Below are 21,694 nucleotides of genomic sequence, written 5' to 3' on the forward strand. Positions count from 1 at the left end.
AACCCTGAGGACTCTTAGTTTTGTGACACCAACCTTCTAAACTCTTTTCTACTTTCATTCTGTTTTTCTACCCCTTGTCTCCAAAGATAATGAGAGAAGACATCACTACCACCCTCTGCTGGCCAATATGATTGTTCATCATCCCTCTCCCTGGCATCCTCCTTCAGAAGAGAATGGAGGAACTATGCTTGTGGGAGATTTGCCCTCAACTCATTTCAAACCTCAAAAGGGAAAACTGGGGAGGGCAGCTGTTGTGACACAGCAGTTAAGCCACCACCTGGGATACCTGCGTTCCGTATCAGAGTGCCTGGGTTTGCACTCTGCCTCCACTTTCAATCTAACTTCCTGCTAATGCAGACCCTGGGAGGCAGCAAATATGGTCTGATTATTTGGGTCCCTGCTACCCACATGGGAGACCCTGGTTCATGATTTTGGCCTGGCCCAGTCCTGGCTGTTGCAGGCATTTGGGAGTGAACCAGCAGATGGAAGATATCTCTGTCTCTCTCTCTGCATTTCAAATAAATAAAGAAAAATAAATATATATATTTTAAAAAGGACAAAGTGGAGAAGACTTCTGATACAAGTTCTCTAAAACACATATGTCTTATATCCCTTCATAAAGTTCCCAGGAATTTCATGGATACTTCAAAAATTTTGTGGAAAGTGGAATTCAAAGATGAGTTTAGTTTGATAGAATTTTTAAAAATCCATGCATAGTTTTGTCATAATACATATTTCCTATAAATTTTTGGAAAACCCTTTGTGTTAGTGAGTGGCTGGTTTTTTATAGCTTTTGGAGATTTCTGGGAAGTTTTAATTGATGAATTTTTGTTTTATTAAAACACATTAGTGTTTTAATGAATCTAATTTATCTGATGTTATGTCATAATGTACAGTTTTTAAGAAGTACAAAAGTTCATCAAAAGTTTGGTGGAAAATTAACATTATCTTTTCTTAAAATTTTTTTTAAACATTTACTTATGGGGCCAGTGCCATGGCTCACTTGGTTAATCTTCCACCTGTGGCACCGACATCCCATGTGGGCACCGGTTCTAGTCCTGGTTGCACTTCTTCCAGTCTAGTTCTCTGCTGTGGCCCGGGAGGGCAGTGGAGGATGGCCTAGGTGCTTGGGCCCTGCACCCGCATGGGAGACCAGGAGGAAGCACCTGGCTCTGGCTTCGGATCAACGCAGTGTGCGGGCCGTGGTGGCCATTTGGGGGGTAAACCAATGGAAGGAAGACCTTTTTCTCTGTCTCTCTCTCTCTCACTGTCTAACTCTGCCTGTCAAACAAACAAACAAAAAAAGATTTATTTATTTTATTTGTAAGTTAATGTTACATAGAAGGAGAGGCAGGGGGCCGGCACTGTGGTGTAGCGGGTAAAGCTGCCGCCTGCAGTGCCGGCATCCCATATGGGCGCCGGTCTGAGTTCCGGCTGCTCCACTTCTAATCCAGCTCTCTGCTATGGCCTGGGAAAGCAGTGGAAGATGGCCCAAGTCCTTGGGCCCCTGCACCCACGTGGAAGATCTGGAAGAAACTCCTGGCTCCTGGCTCCAGATCGGTGCAGCTCCGGCCTTTGCGGCCATTTGGGAACTGAACCAGCAGATGGAAGGTCTCTCTCTCTCTCTCTGCTTCTCCCTCTCTCTCTGTGTAACTATGACTTTCAAGTAAAATAAATAAATCTTTTTTTTTTTTTTTTGACAGGCAGAGTGGACAGTGAGAGAGAGAGAGAGACAGAGAGAAAGGTCTTCCTTTGCCGTTGGTTCACCCCCCAATGGCCGCTGCGGCCGGTGCGCTATGGCTGGCACACTGCATTGATCCAAAGCCAGGAGGTAGGTGCTTCTCCTAGTCTTCCATGCGGGTGCAGGACCCAAGCACTTGGGCCATCCTCCACTGCACTCCTGGGCCACAGCAGAGAGCTGGACAAGAAGAGGAGCAACCGGGACAGAATCCAGTGCCCCGGCCGGGACTAGAACCCAGTGTGCCGGCGCCGCAGGCGGAGGACTAGCCTATGGAGCTACAGTGGCGCCGGCGATAAATAAATCTTAAAAAAAAAAAAAAAAAAGGAGAGGCAGAGGCAGAGACAGAGAGGTCTTCCTTCCATCTGCTGGTTTATTCCCCAAATGGCCACAACAGCCAGAGTTGGACCAGGCTGAAGTCCAGAGCCAGGAGCTTCACCCAGTCTCCCACATGGGTGCGGGGACCCAAGGACTTTGGCCATCTTCTGCTGCTTTCCCAGGCAAATTAGCAGGGAGATGGATTAGAAATGGAACATCCAGGACTCAGGATTTGAACCAGTGCCCATATGGGATGCCGGCACTGCAGGCAGCAGCTTTACCCACTACACCACAGTGCCAACCCCCCACATTACCTCTTTAAAGTGGATTTATATTTTATTTTTAAACATCAAGCCTGATCTCCAATAATTTCATTAATGATCACTCTATTTGGTATAATTACTTTGACAGTAGGCAAAAGAACACTGTGATTTATTTTTTTAAATTTTTTAAGCAGACAATTTGCCTTAAGACTTTTTTTTTAAAGATTTATTTATTTTTCACTTGAGAGTCAGAGTTACACAGAGAGAGGAGAGGCAGAGAGAGAGAGAGGTCTTCCGTCCGCTGGTTCACTCCCTAATTGGCCACAATGGCCGGAACTGGGCCGTTCTCAAGCTAGGAGCCAGGAGCTTCTTCTGGGTCTCCCATGTGGGTGTAGGGGCCCAAGGACTTGGGCCATCTTCTACTGCTTTCCCAGGCCATAGCAGAGAGCTGGATTGGAAGTGGAGCAGCCGGAACTCAGACCGGTGCCCATATGGGATGCTGGTGCTTCAGGCCAGGGCATTAACCCCCTGGGCCACAGCGCCAGCCCCAAGACTTTTTTTTTTTTTTTTTTTTAAGATTTATGTTATTTATTTGAAAGACAGAGCTACAGAGAGAGGTAGAGACAGAGAGGTCTTCCATCTGCTGGTTCACTCCCCAGATGGCCACAACGGCTGGAGCTGAGGTGATCCGAAGTCAAGAGCCAGGAGCCTCCTCCGGGTCTCCCACGTGTGTGCAGGAGCCCAATGACTTGGGCCATCATCCACCGCTCTCCCAGGACACAGCAGAGACCCAGATCAGAAGAGGACCAGCTGGGACCAGAACCGGCGCCCGTATGGGATTCCGGCGCCTCAGGCCAGGACTTCAACCCGCTGCACCACAGCACCGGCCCTGAACAATGTGATTTATTAGAGGAGATAGTTTAGGTAGAGTACTTTATACCCACAAAGGAATCTTGCTTTAGAAACAATAGAGTGAGCAACAGGTGACTGCTCTCTGTGATGTAAGTTTTTATTCCGTTTTGCCTTTTTTTTTTTTTTTTTTAATTTGATAGTGAGCATACGGTAGCATTCCCATCTGCTCCTTCACTCCCCAAATGCCTGCAATGGCCAGGACTGGGCCAACCAAAACTGAGCATCTGCAACTCAGTCCTGGTCTGTCGCATGGGTGGCAGGATCTAGCCGCTTGAGCCATCACCTGCCTGCCCCCTTAGATTGCACGTTAGCAGGAAGCTGAAGCCAAGCCAGCACTGGAACCCGGGTATTCCAGCAGGGATGGAGGTGTCCTAAGTGGTGTCTTAACCACTTGCCAAGCACCTGCCCTTGATTCACTTCTTGATGTGAAAGGTGCCTGCCTGGGTTTGGTGTTGTGGGTTAAGTTGCTATTTGCAATGCTGGAATACCATATGGGAGTGCTAGTTTGAGTTCTGACTGCTCCACTTCCCGTCCAGCTCCCTGAAAATGTGTCTGGGAAAGTAGTGGAAGATGGCCCTAGTACTTGGGCCCCTGCTATCCTCTAGCAGACCAGATGGAGTTCCAAGTTCCTGGCTTTGATCCGGTCCATCCCTGACCACTGCAGCAATTAGAGAGTAAATCAGCAGGTGGAAGATTCTCTCTGTCTCTCTCTCTGTCTCTGTCTCTGTCTCTCTCTCAATCTGCCTTTCAAATACATAAATTAAGTCTTTTAAAAAAAAAGGTGCTTGCCTAGGGAAGTGGAGAAATCATTCCTTCACATGGACATTGCTCTGTCCCAAGTGATCACGGTTGTGGGGCTGAGTTGTACAAGCAGCTGCTGTAAATGTGACAAAAGCAACAGCAGGCCCCGCTGGAGAGCCGCCCTTCTCTGTAGCTGCGTCTCTCTTATGATGCTTTCCTTGGTTGGTTTCTGGGCTCTGCAAATCTGCTCTTTCCTGGCCCTTCAAGACCTTCTATTCCTGACTTGATCTTCGTTCCTGGGGCTGTCAGTGCCTGGCTCAGGGTCCATGTATTGTTTACAGAGGCTCAATGATTTGTTAGGGTCGGTTTGATCTTAATCAGCATTAGAACAGACAGATGAAGGGCTCAATCAAGTGTCAGTACTGTGACTCAACCTAGGCTGGCCCATCCGAGTCAAGGTGAGGATAAGATCTGGGCTTAGCGAATAAACTAAGAAAATCCAGGAGGAGGGTGGCACACCAGTAAGTCCAAGAGAGTGAGGACGTAAAGCTCGAGGGTTTTGTAGCCAGAGGTAACGGTTACGGTTATGCTGGTGTTAACTCTCTGTCCTGATGGGTTAACTGCAGGCCAGGACTGACTTGGAACAGAGTTCTGGGGTGCAGAGTAAAGTTAACATTGATCAGTTATTTCCTCAGCGGGCATTGTTTCTGCTTAGAGTTCACAGTGGAGGGGTGTGTGGATGGAGACAAAATTCCAACCAAATAGCCACAGTTCAATAGGATGAATATTCTTAGAGAAACAGAGTGCTACAGCAAAAAGAAAAGAGCAATAAGTTGATGGTGGCAGTTGGAGGGTAGGGATAAGAAGTCATGGAAAATTCCAGAGGCAGTGACATTTGAGTTAACCTTGAAGGATAAACAGATCTCTTACATGGCAGACAACTTGGGGAGGACAATAGACTATTTAATAAATATGTATTGAGTGCCTAACGTTGTACCAAGTGTAGGTTCTAGGTAGTGGGGACACAGCGGCAAACGAGTCAAAGCCCCTGCCTTGAAGGAGCTTATATCCTAGTGATGTCATAGGCAGAAGGAACTATGCTACAAAAGGGATTGGTGCTGGCACCGTGGCTCAATAGGCTAATCCTCCACCTGCGGCGCCGGCACCCTGGGTTCTAGTCCCGGTCAGGGTGCCGGATTCTGTCCCGGTTGCCCCTCTTCCAGTCCAGCTCTCTGCTGTGGCCCGGGAGTGCAGTGGAGGATGGCCCAAGTCCTTAGGCCCTGCACCCGCATGGAAGACCAGGAGAAGCACCTGGCTCCTGGCTTCAGATCAGCGCGGTGCACCAGCCGCAGCGCGCCAGCCACAGCAGCCATTGGGGGGTGAACCAATGGAAAATGAAGACCTTTCTCTCTGTCTCTCTCTCTCTCTCACTGTCAACTCTGCCTGTCAAAAAAAAAAAAAAAAAAAATGGGGGGGGGGAGATTGGCGTGTTCAGAGGAGGGTGAGTTCACATAGCCTGTTGATGGAAAAGATGGGCTGTTGGTGGGAAATTAAGCTAGAGAGGGAAGGTGAGAGCATATAATAGTCAGTGCTGAACCATTTATTTTTTAAAGATTTATTTATTTATTTTTAAGATTTTATTCATCCATTTGAGAGGCAGAGTTACAGACAGTGAGAGAGAGAGACAGAGAAAGGCCTTCCATCCGCTGGTTCATTCCCCTAATAGCGGCAATGGCCAGAGCTGGGCCAATCCGAGGCCAGGAGCTGGGAGCTTCTTCCAGTTCTCCCACATGGGTGCAGGAGCCCAAGCGCTTGGGCCTTCTTCCACTGCTCTCCTAGGCCATAGCAGAGAGCTGGGTAGGAAGAGGAGCAGCCAGGACTAGAACTGGCATCCATGTGGGATGCCGGCATCACAAGCCGGGGTTTAACCCACTATGCCACAGGGCTGGCCCCAGTGCTGAAACATTTAGACATGTAAGCCACTGGCTCTTACATGTTTTAGAGCTGTGGAACCCTTTCTTCAAAGGAAATCCTGCCTGGTTGTTCAATATATAAAACAATAAAAGCAGAGCTACTCGGTTGAAGCAGGGCTTGGGGAGCTCCTGGCTCTGCCCTCTCACCTCCTTCTCAACAATCTGTAAGTGCCCTGGAGGTGTTCCTGAGCCACTGGAAGGCCCATGGCTGGAGGTAACAGAGGGCATGCAAACATGGGTAGGATGTGATCAGACTTGCTGTCCTGGAACAAAACTGGGGAGGACAGAGCAAGATGGCCAGTTAGCAGAGATGCTGGCTGGGTAGGTTAAGGAAGAGATGCTTAGGACTTGACTGCAGGTGGGTAGGATGGATCCAAAAAAGATTCAGGAGGCAACACCCACAGAACATGATGACTATGGACTGGGTGGAAAAGGAGAGGGAAGAGTGAAAGATCATTTCGAGTGAGAGCAGAATGAACATCCTTAAGGCCTTCTCCATTCTTTGCTTTTGGTTGCAAGTGCCCCAGGTGTCTGGTTGGCTCATTCCACTTTCCTCGGCTGTCAGTTGCCTGCAAAACCAGTGTGAACATGTCAGCAAGGCAGCGTTGGCCCTTCGCCAACTTCTTTATGCCATTAACCAAGACAGACACCGGGGAGGAGGCAGACTGGGAGGACAATGAGACATTGATTTTGACCAGATGGGTTTAAATAACTTACGGAGCATCTAGCAGGGAGCTGGAAATGTGGATCTGGAGCTGAGGAGAGAGGTTGGGGGTTGGAGACAGAGATTTAAGGTCATTGGGAAAACAGGCGTAATTGAAGTAATGGAAGTAAATGAGTATGTCTGGGAAGATCAGGTATAAAAAAAAGTTAATGATAGAAACCCAGAGGACGAGGACATTTAGGAACAAGACCGTGAGAGAGGCTAAGACGGAGATCCCAGGGGGGCCCCTCCCCTTATGTCTCCTCTATGGCATTCATAAGTCAGGAGGGCACCTCTGGCGAGTCAGACCATAAAGCTGACCAGGTCTCTCCTTGCCAGGGAGAAGAACAAATGGTAAAGTCACACTCCAGACCTTGAGTCTGGCCCCGGAGCTGCTGCCTCCTCCCCTCTTCTGCCTTCTCCTGTTCCTCTTTCTTCTTCTCCTTTTCTCCCTCCTTTTTACACTTGACTTTTTGGAATGATTTTAGACTTATGAAAAAAATTGAGCAGATAGTTCCATATACTCCTCACCTCCCATCCATTTTTCTTATTATTAACACCTTTTCCCTGGTGTGGTCATTTATTACAATTAATGAACCAACATTTGATGCATTATTATTAGCTAATGCCCATAACCTACATTGATGTTTACTCTGTGTGTCATATAATTCCATGGATTTTGACAAATGCATAATGTCATGTAGTCCTGATTACTGTTTCATACAGAATTTTTACTGTCTTAAAAATGCCTGTACTTTACTCATTCATCTCTAGTCTCCAACCCCTGGCAACTGCCCATCTTCTTACCTTGTCTATAATTTTGCCTTTTATAAATCCTTTTGAAGGCTACAAAACAACATCTCACATGGATTATCTGACCAATCCTCTATTGTCAGACACTGCTGATATTACATAACTGAAGAAAAAGACTGGAATCATAACACCAAAGCCCTGGATCTACACAGCAGCAAGTCAGATTCTTCTGGCCTGGCACAGGATTCACTCGCCCATGTGCTCACACTTAGCTGTGTATACCGTCATTTCATTATCTTTGGGCAAAGGACACTCTTGGATGTTACTTGCTTAGAAACCAGAAGAAAACATCTGGTTGGAGAAACATCTGATGGAAGCACCCAAGCCGAGCTGTAAACATCATCTCTCAGTTTTTCCTTCCAGAAGAGCTTTTCCAAATTTCCAAGGGTTCTACTTGCCAACTCCTTGTCACGGCAGCACCAGAAGCAAATGAAACCCTTGAGGTTTCTCATGAGATTCTGCTCCAGAGGGCTGGGCTCCTAGGCCAAACCTTCTTCTTCTTCTTCTTCTTCTTTTTTTAAGATTTATTTTCCTGGGGCCGCTGCTGTGGCATAGCAGGTAAAACCATCACCTTCAGTGCCGGCATCCCATATGAGCACTCTGAGTCCCAGCTTCTTTACCTCCAATCCAGCTCTCTGATGTGGCCTGGGAAAGCAGTAGAAGATGGCCCAAGTCCTTGAGCCCCTGCACCCTCATGGGAGACCCAGAAGAAGCTCCTGGCTTCTGGCTTTGGATTGGCACAGCTCCAGCCATTGCAGCCATCTGGGGAGTGAACCAGCAGATGGAAAACATCTCTCTCTGCCTCTCCTTCTGTGTGTAATTCTGACTTTCAAGTAAATAAATAAATTAAAAAAATTAAATCTTAAAAAACATTTATTTATTTGAAAAGCACAGTTATAGAGACAGAGACAGAGATATAGACAGAGACAGAGAAAGATCTTTCCTCCATGGTTCACTCCCCAAATGGCCACAATGGCTGGGTCTGGGCCAGGCCAAAAAGAGCCTGGATTTCTATCTGGGTCTCCCACATGGGTTACAGGGACCCAAGCACTCAGGCCATCCTCCACTGCCTTCCCAGGCACATTAGCAGGGGGCTGGATTGGAAGTGAAGCAGCTAAGACTTGAACCAGTGCTCCTAGGGGATGTTGGCATCAGGTGGCAGCTTAACCTGCTGTACCACAACACTGGCCCATTTCTTATATGCTAGTTTCTTCTCCCACTCTTGGAAATATCTACTCTTTGGGCACTTTACCTGCTAGACTATTGACTCTGAAAATATGTGTGAGAATTGTGACCATGATATGCACACACAAGACGAGCTCTCATACGCTTGATTCAGCAACACTGATTCTGATTGTCGTCACCCTGTACTGCTTCATGCCTTTGAGTCATCTTTGCCTAACTCACACAAAACTCTCTCCAACAAGTCCTCATTAATCCCTCTTCTTCATTAAAGGTTTCTTGTATTTCCCAGTATTACTTAGTGAGTACTTTTATCTTAGCAGTTGTCATGTGGGGAAATGATCTACTTACGTACTTACCTTCTTTTCTAGCATATGTCAGGGATTTGGTACATACAACGGGCTCAATAAATTTTTCCAGAATGTGGAGAAGAGAGCAGGCTAGTGGTTAAGATGCTGCTTAGGGTGCCCTTGTCCCATGTTGAAGTACCTGGGTTTCACACCTGTCCCTGGCTCCTAACTGCAGCTTACTGCTAACATACAGGCAGCACTGATGGCTCAAATGATTGAGTTCCTGCCCACCCCCCACCCCCATGTGGGAGAACTGGATTGAGTTCCCATCTCCTGGCTTCAGACTGGCTCAGCCCCAGCTGTTGCAGACATTTAGGGAGTGAACTAGTACATAAGAGCTCCCGCCCCCAATCTCTCTGCCTCTCAAATAAATATACACATATTATATATCAATTGTGTTGTATTCATATATAATGCTGAGAATAGTGTCTACAGGTTTGCCCAGCGCTTCTGCTACTGTGACTAGGCAATGCCTGGGCCTATGGCCTCCCACTACGTCCACATGGGAGTCGGATGCTTGAACTGCCTGGATGCTCCGGCTGGCACAAGCTCCTGGTCCAGTCGCAGAGAGCCGCAACTTGGTAAAGCGTTCGCACCATAATCTGGCTACCCACATTGCTTCTCCTGAAATTACAACCTCCTAAGGGACACCCACAGCGAGATGAGCCTTTGCTGGCCTACCTGAGGGTGAGCACTGAGCTGTTTTCCTCCCACGACCTTGCTCTTGTGGACTCTTTGAGCACTGTTTTCCCACTGAGCAGCCGGATGGGGAACCACAGAGCAGTGCTTGGAATTGGCCCTTTGACTCTGGTTGTATTAAATACTTTATTATTAATAGTTTGTTAAATTAAAAAATTTAGTTCCATCCTGTTTCTCTGAGCATCTCTAGAGGTAGCCGTGTCCAGAGGTTGCAGGAAGTCCCTCTCTGGACTGTCAGGGTGGCACCATGGAAGGTCTCAGTAAAAGTTGCTGAATGAAATCCCTGAAAAGTGGGCACTGAGTATCAAAGAGGAAGGGAGGAGAAAAAAAGGCATTCCAGGCTGAGGGAGCAAGGGCGTGGGAATGCTGCCTCCATGACACTGGGTCCTGTAGTTGGCCACACCGTTAAGTCCCAAGAGGACTGCAGTAGGAGTGCCGTCTCCTCCCCTTGTTCCCACATCTATTTTCTATGGCCAGCTCATTTCACAAGGTCCCGGATTGTTCTGAAGTGAAACATCAGGTCCCATTTGCCTACTGCGTGACTACCAATAGCATCTCGCTGATTAGTCAGGACCTGCCTACCAACCTCTTTTTCTCTGAGTCTCCATGAAACTTGCTTTTTCAGTTTGAACATTATTTCTTTGCAAGTAATAACAGACCAGACACACAACTACCAACAAACTGATAAAGAATGGTTAAATTCCTGAATCGTAGATTCTAGAGCCGGACTGGAACCAGACTAGAATCCTAGTGCCATCATAGTGAGAGTGATCAAGTGGCTGAATCTCTCTGCCTTGATTTCTAAAATATAAGTAAATATAGTGTCTGCCTCATATGTGTTATGACAATTAAATGAGCTAACATGCTCAATAAATGTTAGCTATTAAATTTCTTTTTTCAGGGCTGACGCCATGGCTCACTTGGTTAATCCTCCACCTGCGGCACCAGCATCCCATATGGACACCGGGTTCTAGTCCCGGTTGCTCCTCTTCCAGTCCAGCTCTCTGCTGTGGCCCGGGGAGCCAGTGGAGGATGACCCAAGTCCTTGGGCCCTGCACCCACATGAGAGACCAGGAGGAAGCATCTGGCTCCTGGCTTTGGATCAGCGCAGCACCAGCCATAGCAGCCATTTGGGGGGTATTTTACCATATCAACTCACTATTGACATTATCTGTCACTCTCCCACTACACTCAAGCATCATTTGTCCACACACATCTGTTGAGTAGATTATAACAATTATCAATAGAGACACAGTATATGTCCAAAATAATTGAAAACAGATACTCAAAGAAACACAGGTACACACATGTGCATAATAGCATTAGTCACAATAGCCAGGAAACAGATACAACTCTGATGTCTATCAATGGATAAACTAATTGTGGTATATACATAAAATGGGCTATTACTCAGCCATAAAAAGAAATGAAGCATTGCTACATGCTACAACATGGATGAACCTCAAAAACATAATGCTAAAGGAAGAAAGCCACAAGTTATGATTCCGTTTATATGAAATAGCCACAATAGATAACGCTATAGAGTCAGAATGAAGATTGGTGGATGCCAGGGATTGGGAGGAAGGAGCGAATAGGGAGCAGCTATTTAAATGGTATTCTTCTGGGGAAATAAAAATGTTTTAGAAGTAGACAGAGATGCTGGTTACACAACATTGTGAATGTAATGCCACTGAACTGTTCACTTTCAAATAGATAATTTTTACATGAATCTCACCTCAATAGAGAAAGTTTGTTCCTGCCTTCATAAAGTTTATATTTTTAGTGGGTGCACCAGATCAGACAATACGTCAGTACACACATAAAAAAGTAATTACATAGCTGGTGGGAAGTAAAGTAAGGGGAGAGAGAAGAAAAGTTAAGGAAGAGCTGGGAGCATAGAGCATCTGAGAAGGGAAGGGGCCTGGCGGTTTGAGAAACTGCAGGGCTACCAGCTGGCTGGCACTTAACCAATGGCAGTGATTTAAAATGAGCCGCCCAAGGAGGAAGCTGTAAGCCGGTTCTTCGGAGCCTTACGTATCCTGGGAGGGAGTACGGCATTCAATTTAAGGGCACTGGGGACCTGGGGAGTTTTAAGTAACAGATTAATGCGACCTGATTATATTTAACAATGTTTTTAAATGCACTTAATAGTTATTTCTTTTCTACAGTAGTTCTCATCAAGGGGTATTAGAATTACCTAACTTATTTTTAAAATGCAACGCTGGAGGTCATTGGTTTGGAGGTATGGCTGGCAGGGATATTTTGGAATGGCCACCACTTCCTCAAGAACTACCGCTGGTCTGGAAGCTTCAGAGTTGGAGGGGACATTCGCTGCCTTATCACGAAGCCTTGCTGGGGTAGAAAGGGGCATGGTTTGATGGCTGTAACTGTCACAGTTGCAGGGGTCTGTCCCCATACTGACAGGTGGCCAACTTTTAGGGAGGAAGAGGAGAGGGATCTTAGATGCAGGAAAGCAGAGCAGCAGGGCTTGTCACCTAAGGAATGCTACAGAGGTACGAGTGGGAACTAATTTCTAACAGAGGGTTGGAGGACTGCCGCGGCCCCAGTGAGCCATAATCTGCATTTATAATGAGAGCCCGGGTGTGCTGTATGCTCATTAAAGTCTAAGCACTGGTCTATGTCCTGGGGAGACCCCACATGAGGGTGGGGGGCGGGTTAGGAACCTGGCACAGCTGAAGCGTTTATTTGGAATACCTTCTGATACAGGTCAGTAGTACCGAACGTTTGAAGATAAAGTGCTATAAATACTGGAGACAGAACTTGTTTAACTGGGGGGTGGGGGGGCGCTTCTCAGGGCAAATTTCCTTCGCCGAGAACCATTTCCTGTGGAGTCAAGTACCAGGCTTCTTTAAAATGAGACAGAGCCATGTTAAAAATGTGCGATAAGAACCGGGCGCTAGGCCAAGTCAACGGTTCACACAGCTGGCCTGGGCCTGGCGCCGTCCAGGTCAGAGGGCGGCCCCAGGCCGAGTCTTCAACGCTGAACTGTATAAAGACTCAACAGAAGTAGTTTGAGGGGGAGTAGCGGACTAATCCGCTTTAGTGGCTACACCCGAGCTAGCAGAGCCCAGGACCTCGCTGACCTTCGACTTCTGACCCCCCGCCTCACTCGGCACTTCCGTTCGCACTTCCGCTCCCGCCTCTCCGCGAAGGGCGGGCCCACGGGTTGTGGGCGGTACCCTAGGCCGGCGGTTAGGGGCGGTGCCTGCTAGGGGTGCGTCTCGCGAGGGCGGGATTTGAGGAGGCAGTCTCGCATTGGACTGCGAGGGAGGGGCGGGGCCGAGTGCTGCCTGGGTGGGGCGGGGCCGGGAGTTAGTCGCCGCCTTTGGGTAACCGGACTCTGGTGGCCAAACCTCCCGAGGCCGGGGGCGGCAGGCGGGCCCGCAGCCTATCCCGGATCCGGAATCTCCCGGGCCAGGAGCGGAATCGGGGTCGGCCCTGGCCCAGACCAGGCCAGAAAGGAACTCGCGAACTTGGATTAGGAAATCCCGGATCCCGGATCCACAAAGCCCGGAACCCGGAATTAGGATCGGAAAGTCCCGGATCGCGGAGCGCAGCGCGCGGAGCGGACTCGACGCGGAGCCCGGAGGCCGGGACGGGACGGAGCGATGTCGGGCCGTGGCGCGGGCGGGTTCCCGCTGCCCCCGCTGAGCCCTGGCGGCGGCGGCGCCGTGGCAGCCGCCCTGGGAGCGCCGCCTCCCCCGGCGGGACCCGGCATGCTGCCGGGCCCGGCGCTCCGGGGCCCGGGGCCGGCTGGCGGCGTGGGGGGCCCTGGGGCCGCCGCCTTCCGCCCCATGGGCCCCGCGGGCCCCGCGGCGCAGTACCAGGTGAGGAGAGAGGAGCGAGGGCGCCTCGAGTGGGGCCCCTGGGGGAGCCCCCTGGACCGGGGGCGCAGGACTCTGCGGCAGGAGCTCGCTGGGGCCGGGGAGGGCCCGGCGGGGGCCCTCTGGCCGCGGCTCGGTTATGGCGGTGGCGGAGTGCGAGGGGGCTCCGAGGGCTTCCTTGGCGCGGGCGCTGCGAGTAACTGAGCGATGGAGTTGTGGGAGGCGGCGAACCGTGGCCGAGCAGCCCGTGTCCGGGGTTCCCGGGATGTGATGGGAAAGTTTCGGACAAGGCTCCCACCGCGCGACCGGGGTTACCCTGCGTTGGCCTTGGTCCTGTTCCAAGTCTGCCCTGTTTTTTCTCGTTGGGAACTGGCAGGGCTGGAGCATGTCTGAGATGGCTCCCAGCTGCTAAGGAGGCGGCAGGAGGCCTGGCTTCCCACCGCCAGGGAGGCTGAGGTTGGGGCCGGGGGAGTCCAGCCTGTGTGTGCAGGGGCAGACCCAGGAGCTTTTCACTGGATTTGACTCCGGGTTAGACCAGAGGCGGTGGCGAGCCGGCTGGAGGGAGGACCCAGCCCAGTGAGAGACCATCGCGCGCAGACCGTGTCCTGGGCTCTCTGCTTGGCGGCGTCCTGGTGGCGGGAGGTTGAGTGGAGGAGCCGGGCTGGGGCTGCAGGAGTTTGCTTCCCAGCGCTGTCCCGACGCCTGCGGGTTGACGTCCGAGAGAGGCTCACGTTGCAGCGCGAAAGGCCACCGAGAGGCAGAGCCGCGACGGTCCTTACGGCGGGCGTGTGAGCACTCGGTCTGGCCCTGCTGCGGGGTTGGTCTCCCGGTCCGTTATTTTAGGTTGCCCCAAATGCTTAGGAATTATACCTGTCTTTTTTTTTCCCCCTGCCCTCTCCGATTTACTTGGCCTCCGGGTTCTGACAACCCCGCATCCTAACCCATGCACCCTGCGTTTGCCGCTTGCTGGTCTCCCAAGGTCTCTTCCCTCATTGTGTCTCCCAGCCAGGGGTCCCAGAGGGTCCTCAGGGAGTGTCCTCCAGGACCCCCGAGCTCTCACATCCCCGGGCGATGCCTACTGGGGACAGTGAATTTTGTATTCCCTTATTCCCTCTCCTTCGTAAAAGAAAACAGGGTGAGGGTGTGTGCAGAGGGAGACCTGGTCCCAGGGGCCCCGCTGGGGCTCCTCCTCTCCTATCTTGCTCTACTCCCTAGGGGACTCCTGGACTCAGGGTGTGGCTGAGGGGTCCCTGCATCAGTTACTCCAGCCCTCGGGCCTGTTTGCTGAGACCTGGCCCGGGAACCTCTGGGCCTTTGGCCTTGGAGGGACCTGGAACAGACAATGCGGCCCTTGGGAAGAGTGCCCATGCCCCTGAGAGGATGGCAGTGGCCAGGCCTAGCTGCGTGGCTGTGGGCCACTAGGAGTGGCACTGAGGCTGGCTTTCCTGGCCACCACTTTGTCCTCCTCCCCTCCGGAGAGATGGGAAGGGGAACCTGGCCCCCCGGGCTGAGTCAGGTCCCGTTGTGTGACTTCAGGAGAAGGGACTTGAGGGTTCCTGTCTGTCAGCACTCGCAGAGGGAGCTAAGAGCAAGGAGTCGAGGCCCACGCCGGGCAGGTAGGGAGCCTGTGGAAGGAAGGGCTGTGATGCCCCCTCCCTCCAGAGGGGGCCTGGTGGTCACCGCCAGCAGAGAAGCTCAAGGCCAAACCTCGGGTGCTGGCTTTGCTCTAGAGAACTCAGGATGCCCCGCTGACACCCTGAGCAGCAGGGCCACAGCTCAGGGGCGGGGCACCGCGTGCTCACCTGGCGGCTCAGCAGAGGGGCCGGCCTTGGAACAGCTGGTGTGGGGGACGGGTGATGCGGTCACTGCACACTTTCGGGGTTCAGGGGGCCCCACCAGGCCTGCCTCACCCTGTTTCATGTCAGGAGTCAGGGAGGGTGAGAGTTTTGGGCTGTAGGTTGTAGGTCTTTTTTTAGAATTCCTGAGTTGTTTTTTGAAGGGGTTGGAATTACTGGTGCTTCAAAGCCCAGGTGTGGAGCTTGGCAAGGCTGAACTGGGACTCCAGCTGCGAAGCAGCCTTTCCCTGGGGCCCAGGGTGAGCCGGGGGCCCTGAGCCCGGCACGGGACCTGCTCCAGGTCCTGCCTGTGCGCCTTGTCCTTGTCCTGGGACTTCCTGTCTCCGGAGCACCTGCTCAGGAGGGCTAGGTGGTGGTGCAGGCTTGGTGAGCGCCCTAGTGAGTGGCTTTGTGGGGACCGCAGGGCCCTAGCTCGCCCCTGCAATTGCTGCTTGCTCCCTTGTCTCAGGCACTGGAAAAAAAAAAGTTGCAGTCTGGGACATGTGTGGGGCCTGGGCTTACAGCTGCGGCCACATTGAGTGCTGCCCCCTCCCCCCCCATCTCTGGCTGTGGCTCATTAAAGCGGAGAAGTAGGTTGTCTTGCTTTCAACAGCTCTAATGAATCCCTTCCTGATGGAGCGAGGCTGCGGCAGGACTCCCGATCCCAGAGCCCCCCGCTCTGCTCTCACCTCTTGGTTCTCACTCCGCCCTTCCCCCCACAGCTCTGGGGTGTGTTCCTGTGCGTCTGGTCAAGTATCTGACCCTCTGTGCTGGGAACATGGGTTGCGGGCTGGAAGGAGAGGTTGGGGAGAATCGTCTCCACGATGCTGGCGTGGGGGAGGGTCCTGTGATCTGGGGTGAGTCTCCACCCAGCCCAGCTCGGCTGGCTGGTTGTGCTCGTTGCATAATCTGGGCCCCGGGGCCAGCCCTGTGAAGCTGCCAGGGACAGTGTGTGCAAGGCAGAGCTGCCAAACAGGCCTTGCAGGCAGCAGCCGTGGAGAAGGGGGCTGGGGGCAGAGGTTACTCCCAGATGGGCGCCACAGAAATGTTGGGGAGCTGGGCTTGGGTGGGAAATCCTTCTGCAGACTCTGAAGCGGCTCTCTGCCACCCGGATTCCTGCTGCGGACGCTTTCTTGACTCTGACCCTTGCATCCAGGATAATCTCCCCATCCTCTAGCTTGGGATTGCTAGGGCTCAGATGAACTCGAGCCAGTCCTGGCTGCCAGGTAGTGCCTGGACCACAGATGCCAGCTGCTCTCACTCCCACAGGCGCCGCAGTTCCCCTTTCGGGTCTTCTGGCACCGGGGTGTGGGTGAGACAGTGGGGAGGCAAGAGAAGAGTCCAGTTCCCGGCTGTGGGTAGGGCCATATGGTGACCAGATGGTCTGCACGCTGTGCTGGAGGCCACCCCCACTGGCTGAGCCACGTCCAGTCCATCCTCCTGCAGTTGCTTACCCGGGGTGCTGCTGCCTCCTGGGTTTACCAGGCCCCCGGCTGCCTCTCTCCCTCGGTCACAGCACAGGCATTGGGGCTCTGCCTTGTCAACCTGCTTAGATCCAAGTATCTCCCTCAGCCTGGCTGTGCCACTGCCTCCAGACTTCCCGTGCCGTACTTGCACCCTGAGATGGGTTCAGACAAGGAAGGGGATGCTTAGTGGGATCCTCTGAGGGTCTCAAGTGTGCCTCAAAGCTGGCTGGTCCCGGGAGTGGGCATAGCATGCCAAGGCTAGAAGGTGGCTGTGGACCCAGGAAAGCTCCCTAGGCCCGTCCCTCTGTAAGCAGGGTTCTCCTCCCACCCCTGGGCTCATTTGCTAGCAGAGCTGCCAGGCGGGGGCGGGGTGGGGCGGGGCAGGGCAGGGCAGGGCAGGTGTGGTTTACGCCCTGCTCTCAGGCACCTGCTCTCCTTTGTTCTGGCACTCCAGCGGGGCTGTGTGTGCTGCTCAGGGCTGGGCTAGCAGGGTGGAGGATGGACGGCATGGGCTGCTGGCCCCGCAGTGCCCCGCCACTGACCTATGCGCCCCCACTGGCCCACTTCCCCCAGCGGCCTGGCATGTCACCAGGGAGCCGGATGCCCATGGCTGGCTTACAGGTGGGACCCCCTGCTGGCTCCCCGTTTGGCACAGCGGCTCCACTGCGACCCGGCATGCCACCCACCATGATGGATCCATTCCGAAAACGCCTGCTCGTGCCCCAGGCCCAGCCTCCGATGCCTGCCCAGCGCCGAGGGTAAGACCATCCATTTTTCTCTTCCTGGTTAGCCAGCTCTAGCGGTGGCTGAGGGCTTTCTAGGGATCTGATGTCTGAGGAGGATTCCTGGCTGTCTGGGGGAGGGTCCTGGGACCTGGAAGTGCCGATGGGGGTGAGTGTCTTCTGGACTCTTGACCCCTGAAATGGCTTTCTGTCCTCCCCAGGTTGAAGAGGAGGAAGATGGCAGATAAGGTTCTACCTCAGCGAGTGAGTGTGCCGACCCCAGCAGAGGGGAAGGAGGGCGGAAAGAGCCAGAGCTGTGGCTGAAGCAGGCTGATGCATTCCTTTCCCTCCCTCCAGATCCGGGAGCTCGTCCCAGAGTCTCAGGCATACATGGATCTCCTGGCCTTTGAGCGGAAGCTGGACCAGACCATTGCTCGAAAGCGCATGGAGATCCAGGAGGCCATCAAGAAGCCTCTGACAGTACGTGCGGTTCCGCCCTTCCCGGGGCCGGCTTTCCAGGGCCGAGCCAGGGTCTGTGTTAGGCCTACAGCAGGTTTCTGAAGTGCAGGATGCAGCCCGTTAGTAGAGCATGAACTCGTGTGCTGGGGGCCAGCTTGTTTTTAATGGATATGAAATAGAAAAGTATAGAAGTACTTCCGTAACAGTGAAGGTGGTATTTCATGCCACTCGGAGATTTCTGTGTCTGAGTTCTGGGTCGTGGTTTAAAATGTCAGTCTCACGGATAGTGGTCAAAAGCTTGAAAGCTGCTGGCCGGGAGGTTGGCTAAGTGTAGTTCCCTTCCCTTCCATCCCTCGAGAGCCGCCAGACAGCCCTCCGCACGGTGAGGCCTCCCCACAGACTAGGATCTTTGGGGGCTAGGGTAGATGTTTGGGTTTCATTTAAAATAAGAGCCAGATGTGTCTGATTTACTTGCTAGTGCCCTGTACATCTGTCACACGACGACCTTACCGTGGTGGCCCTGTGGTCGATGCTTGTGTTTGCTCCACAACATCAAGGCCAGGACTGGCAGTTAACTACTGCTGATTCCCGGGGCCCACCAGTGCAGCCCACAGTGCTCAACGTGAACGCACTCGCAGGGAGGGTTGTGTAGTGTTTTTCCATCGTGCCGGTCCGCCTCTAGTTGATTGTCCTTCTCCTTAGCAAAAGCGAAAGCTTCGGATCTACATTTCCAACACATTCAGTCCCAGCAAAGCCGAAGGGGATAGTGGGGCAGCTGCTGGGACCCCTGGGGCAGCCCCCGCAGGAGACAAGGTGGCTTCCTGGGAACTCCGAGTGGAAGGAAAACTGCTGGATGATGTGAGTTGGGAAGGAGGCGTCTGGAAGGGAAGAGGCCTGTGGGAGGGTCAGGAGTGGTTCCAGACACCTGGGGTCTCCCAGGGAAGTCCTACCTGGGGGGAGGTGTGTGTGACTGTTAGAACACCTTCCCTGCAGATGGCAGTCGAGCGTCCTGAGAAGTCCCTTGTTGGCTGGCAGCAGGCCACAATCCAGTGCTTTCTCCCTGCCTGTCTTGACTGCTCCCCCTGGGGCTCCCGAGTCCTTAGTGCCCTGAGCTCCAGGCCGCAACAACTGCTCCTCCTTGTGCACTTAGCATAGTTTGTCAGAGAACCCAGCAGCACGCCCTCACGCTCTCTTCCATGCCCAGCCTAGCAAACAGAAGAGGAAGTTCTCTTCATTCTTTAAGAGCCTCGTCATCGAGTTGGACAAGGAGCTGTACGGGCCTGACAACCACCTGGTGGAGGTGAGAAGGAGCCTGGGGCTGGCACGCCAGCAGGGAAATGGCCTCGGTGCCTTTGGAGGACCAGGAGTTTATTCATGGTCACCCCTTATGCTCAGCCGCTTCCCTCCTCCCTGCCAGTGGCACCGGATGCCCACCACCCAGGAGACAGATGGCTTCCAGGTGAAACGGCCTGGAGACCTCAATGTGAAGTGCACCCTCCTGCTCATGCTGGATCATCAGGTGACAGAAGCCCGGAGTATGGCTGGGCCTTGGGGACTGGCATGGGAGGGGAGCAGGCGCTTCTGAGCCCTTCTTGTCCCTGCCCTGTTACAAGAACCACCCCCTCCCTCCCTCTTCTCCAGCCTCCCCAGTACAAATTGGACCCCCGACTGGCAAGGCTGCTAGGAGTGCACACGCAGACCAGGGCTGCCATCATGCAGGCCCTGTGGCTTTACATCAAACACAACCAGCTGCAGGATGGGCACGAGCGCGAGTACATCAACTGCAACCGTTACTTCCGCCAGGTTAGCCGGATGCTGCCATCCTGTTCTCAGCCCCTGCCCGGAGGCTGCTGCCCTGCAGCCCAGTGGTCCTAGAACCCGTCAAACCCTCAGGTATCACCAAGTCTTCGGGACTCTCTCCCCCTCTCCAGATCTTCAGTTGTGGCCGACTCCGTTTCTCTGAGATTCCCATGAAGTTGGCTGGGCTGCTGCAGCATCCAGATCCCATTGTTATCAACCACGTCATTAGGTAACTGGAAGGAGGGGGATGGGAAGCAGATTCACCTCTGCTTTCATCTGAAGCCACAGACGCTACGGGTTGGTTTCCTGCTCCCCAAGTGTGTGTATAGACTGGTGTGGCCCAGGGGGACAGCACAGACACCCCCTCCCTTTGTGTGCTCTCAGTGTGGACCCTAATGACCAGAAGAAGACGGCCTGTTATGACATAGATGTGGAAGTGGACGACCCACTGAAAGCCCAGATGAGCAATTTTCTGGCTTCTACCACCAATCAGCAGGAAATCGCATCCCTTGATGTCAAGGTGGGCCCTCCGCCTCCACAAGCTTGTGTGGCTCAGGTGCAGGCAGGCAGCTGTTGGCCTCTGTGCCTGCAGCACCTGCAGGATGGGCTCTCTGGTGCCGCCCTTCAACTTTAGGCCTGGGAACAGACCCCCAAAGCTGAGGGCCAGTCTGACACATGCACCCCTTTTCCCAGATCCATGAGACCATTGAGTCCATCAACCAGCTGAAAACCCAGAGGGACTTCATGCTCAGCTTTAGCACCGACCCCCAGGACTTCATCCAGGAGTGGCTCCGTTCCCAGCGCCGGGACCTCAAGGTGTAGTCCTCCTTCCTGAAGGGGAAGCCCCCATGATGGTCCCCCCCACCCCCACCCCCCAGTTCCAGGGGCAATCAGACCAATGTCATTGCTTTCCTCCTGGCTCTCGGCAGATCATCACTGATGTGATTGGCAATCCCGAGGAGGAGAGGCGAGCTGCTTTCTACCACCAGCCCTGGGCCCAGGAAGCAGTGGGGAGGCACATCTTTGCCAAGGTGAGGCACTGCCTGTTTGCCCTTCTCGGCTGTGAACAGCAGGGGCCTGAGCATGGTCTCCTCCTCCTCTAGGTGCAGCAGCGGCGGCAGGAACTGGAACAGGTGCTGGGAATCCGCTTGACCTAAACTGCTCAGGGATCGCTTCCTTCTTCCCCCCGGGAGCCTAGTAGGGGACCATCCACCGGGGCCTGGCTGGGGGGCGAGGGCTGTCTGTCACTCTACTCCCCAACTTTAGTTTCATAAATGTAGTGGTAGGATTCCTTGTTGCTTGGTTCCCAAAGCCTTATTCCTTACTTTCCATGTTGGCTTTAATTGGGTTCGCAGGATGTCTCCTCTGCCCCCTGCAGGCAGGCCTGGAGGCTGTGCTTTGTTTTGGAACCAAAGGCGCTGGGTTTGCATGTTTACAGGCCCCTCCCCAGGCGAGCGGGAGAGCTGGCTGGGGGAGCTGGGCAAGGAAGATGAGGGGCAGCCCAGACTCTTCCTAACCTCCTGAAACCAAAGTTCTTTGTCATTCCTAGAAGCCCAGCTGTGTTGCTGGTTTTTTCCTTTCCTTTGGGTATTTGCACTATTTGGGAGCAGGATTTTCTATGTGGGAGCCACTTATTTTGTACAGGCGTATGTCGGGATTTTTCAGGGAGCCCTGTTTGGTGCCTCCTTCCTTTCTTTCCTGAATCTATGCAAGCGGCTCCAGCCGCCATCATCTCCTAGGATGCCGGAGGGCGGGGCGGGCCCGCCAGGACCCTCTGCTGCCCTCTGGAGCTTGGTAGGGAGGGTGGGCCTAGGGTTTGGCAAGTGCCACTTCTGGCAGGTTTGGAAATTTCCAAATAAATCCTTTTGTTTATTG

The 21,694-nt window shown here is 53.0% G+C and overlaps 1 protein-coding gene across 5 annotated transcripts; it reads left to right on the top strand.

The window, feature by feature from the left end:
* Window positions 1-13,096: 13,096 nt before the first annotated feature.
* On the top strand, window positions 13,097-21,694 carry SMARCD2 (SWI/SNF related BAF chromatin remodeling complex subunit D2). Of its 5 annotated transcripts, none has more exons than XM_002719478.5 (13): window positions 13,097-13,540; window positions 17,412-17,596; window positions 17,782-17,824; window positions 17,918-18,040; window positions 18,722-18,877; window positions 19,224-19,319; window positions 19,437-19,538; window positions 19,661-19,822; window positions 19,951-20,048; window positions 20,204-20,339; window positions 20,513-20,635; window positions 20,749-20,850; window positions 20,923-21,694. In XM_002719478.5, the coding sequence occupies exons 1-13, from the start codon at window positions 13,322-13,324 to the stop codon at window positions 20,974-20,976; spliced, it is 1,599 nt and encodes a 532-aa protein (XP_002719524.1). In that variant the 5' UTR covers window positions 13,097-13,321; the 3' UTR covers window positions 20,977-21,694. The 5 variants fall into 5 exon arrangements, with proteins under 5 accessions (XP_002719524.1, XP_069916592.1, XP_089172939.1 ...); XM_070060491.1 differs by lacking the exon at window positions 13,097-13,540 and adding an exon at window positions 13,929-14,354; XM_089316813.1 differs by lacking the exon at window positions 13,097-13,540 and adding an exon at window positions 13,934-13,993.

This window comes from Oryctolagus cuniculus, chromosome 17 (assembly GCF_051225735.1).
Source record: "Oryctolagus cuniculus isolate XC-2025 breed Fujian yellow rabbit chromosome 17, ASM5122573v1, whole genome shotgun sequence".
In the NCBI taxonomy this organism is placed as follows: Eukaryota; Metazoa; Chordata; class Mammalia; order Lagomorpha; family Leporidae; genus Oryctolagus; species Oryctolagus cuniculus.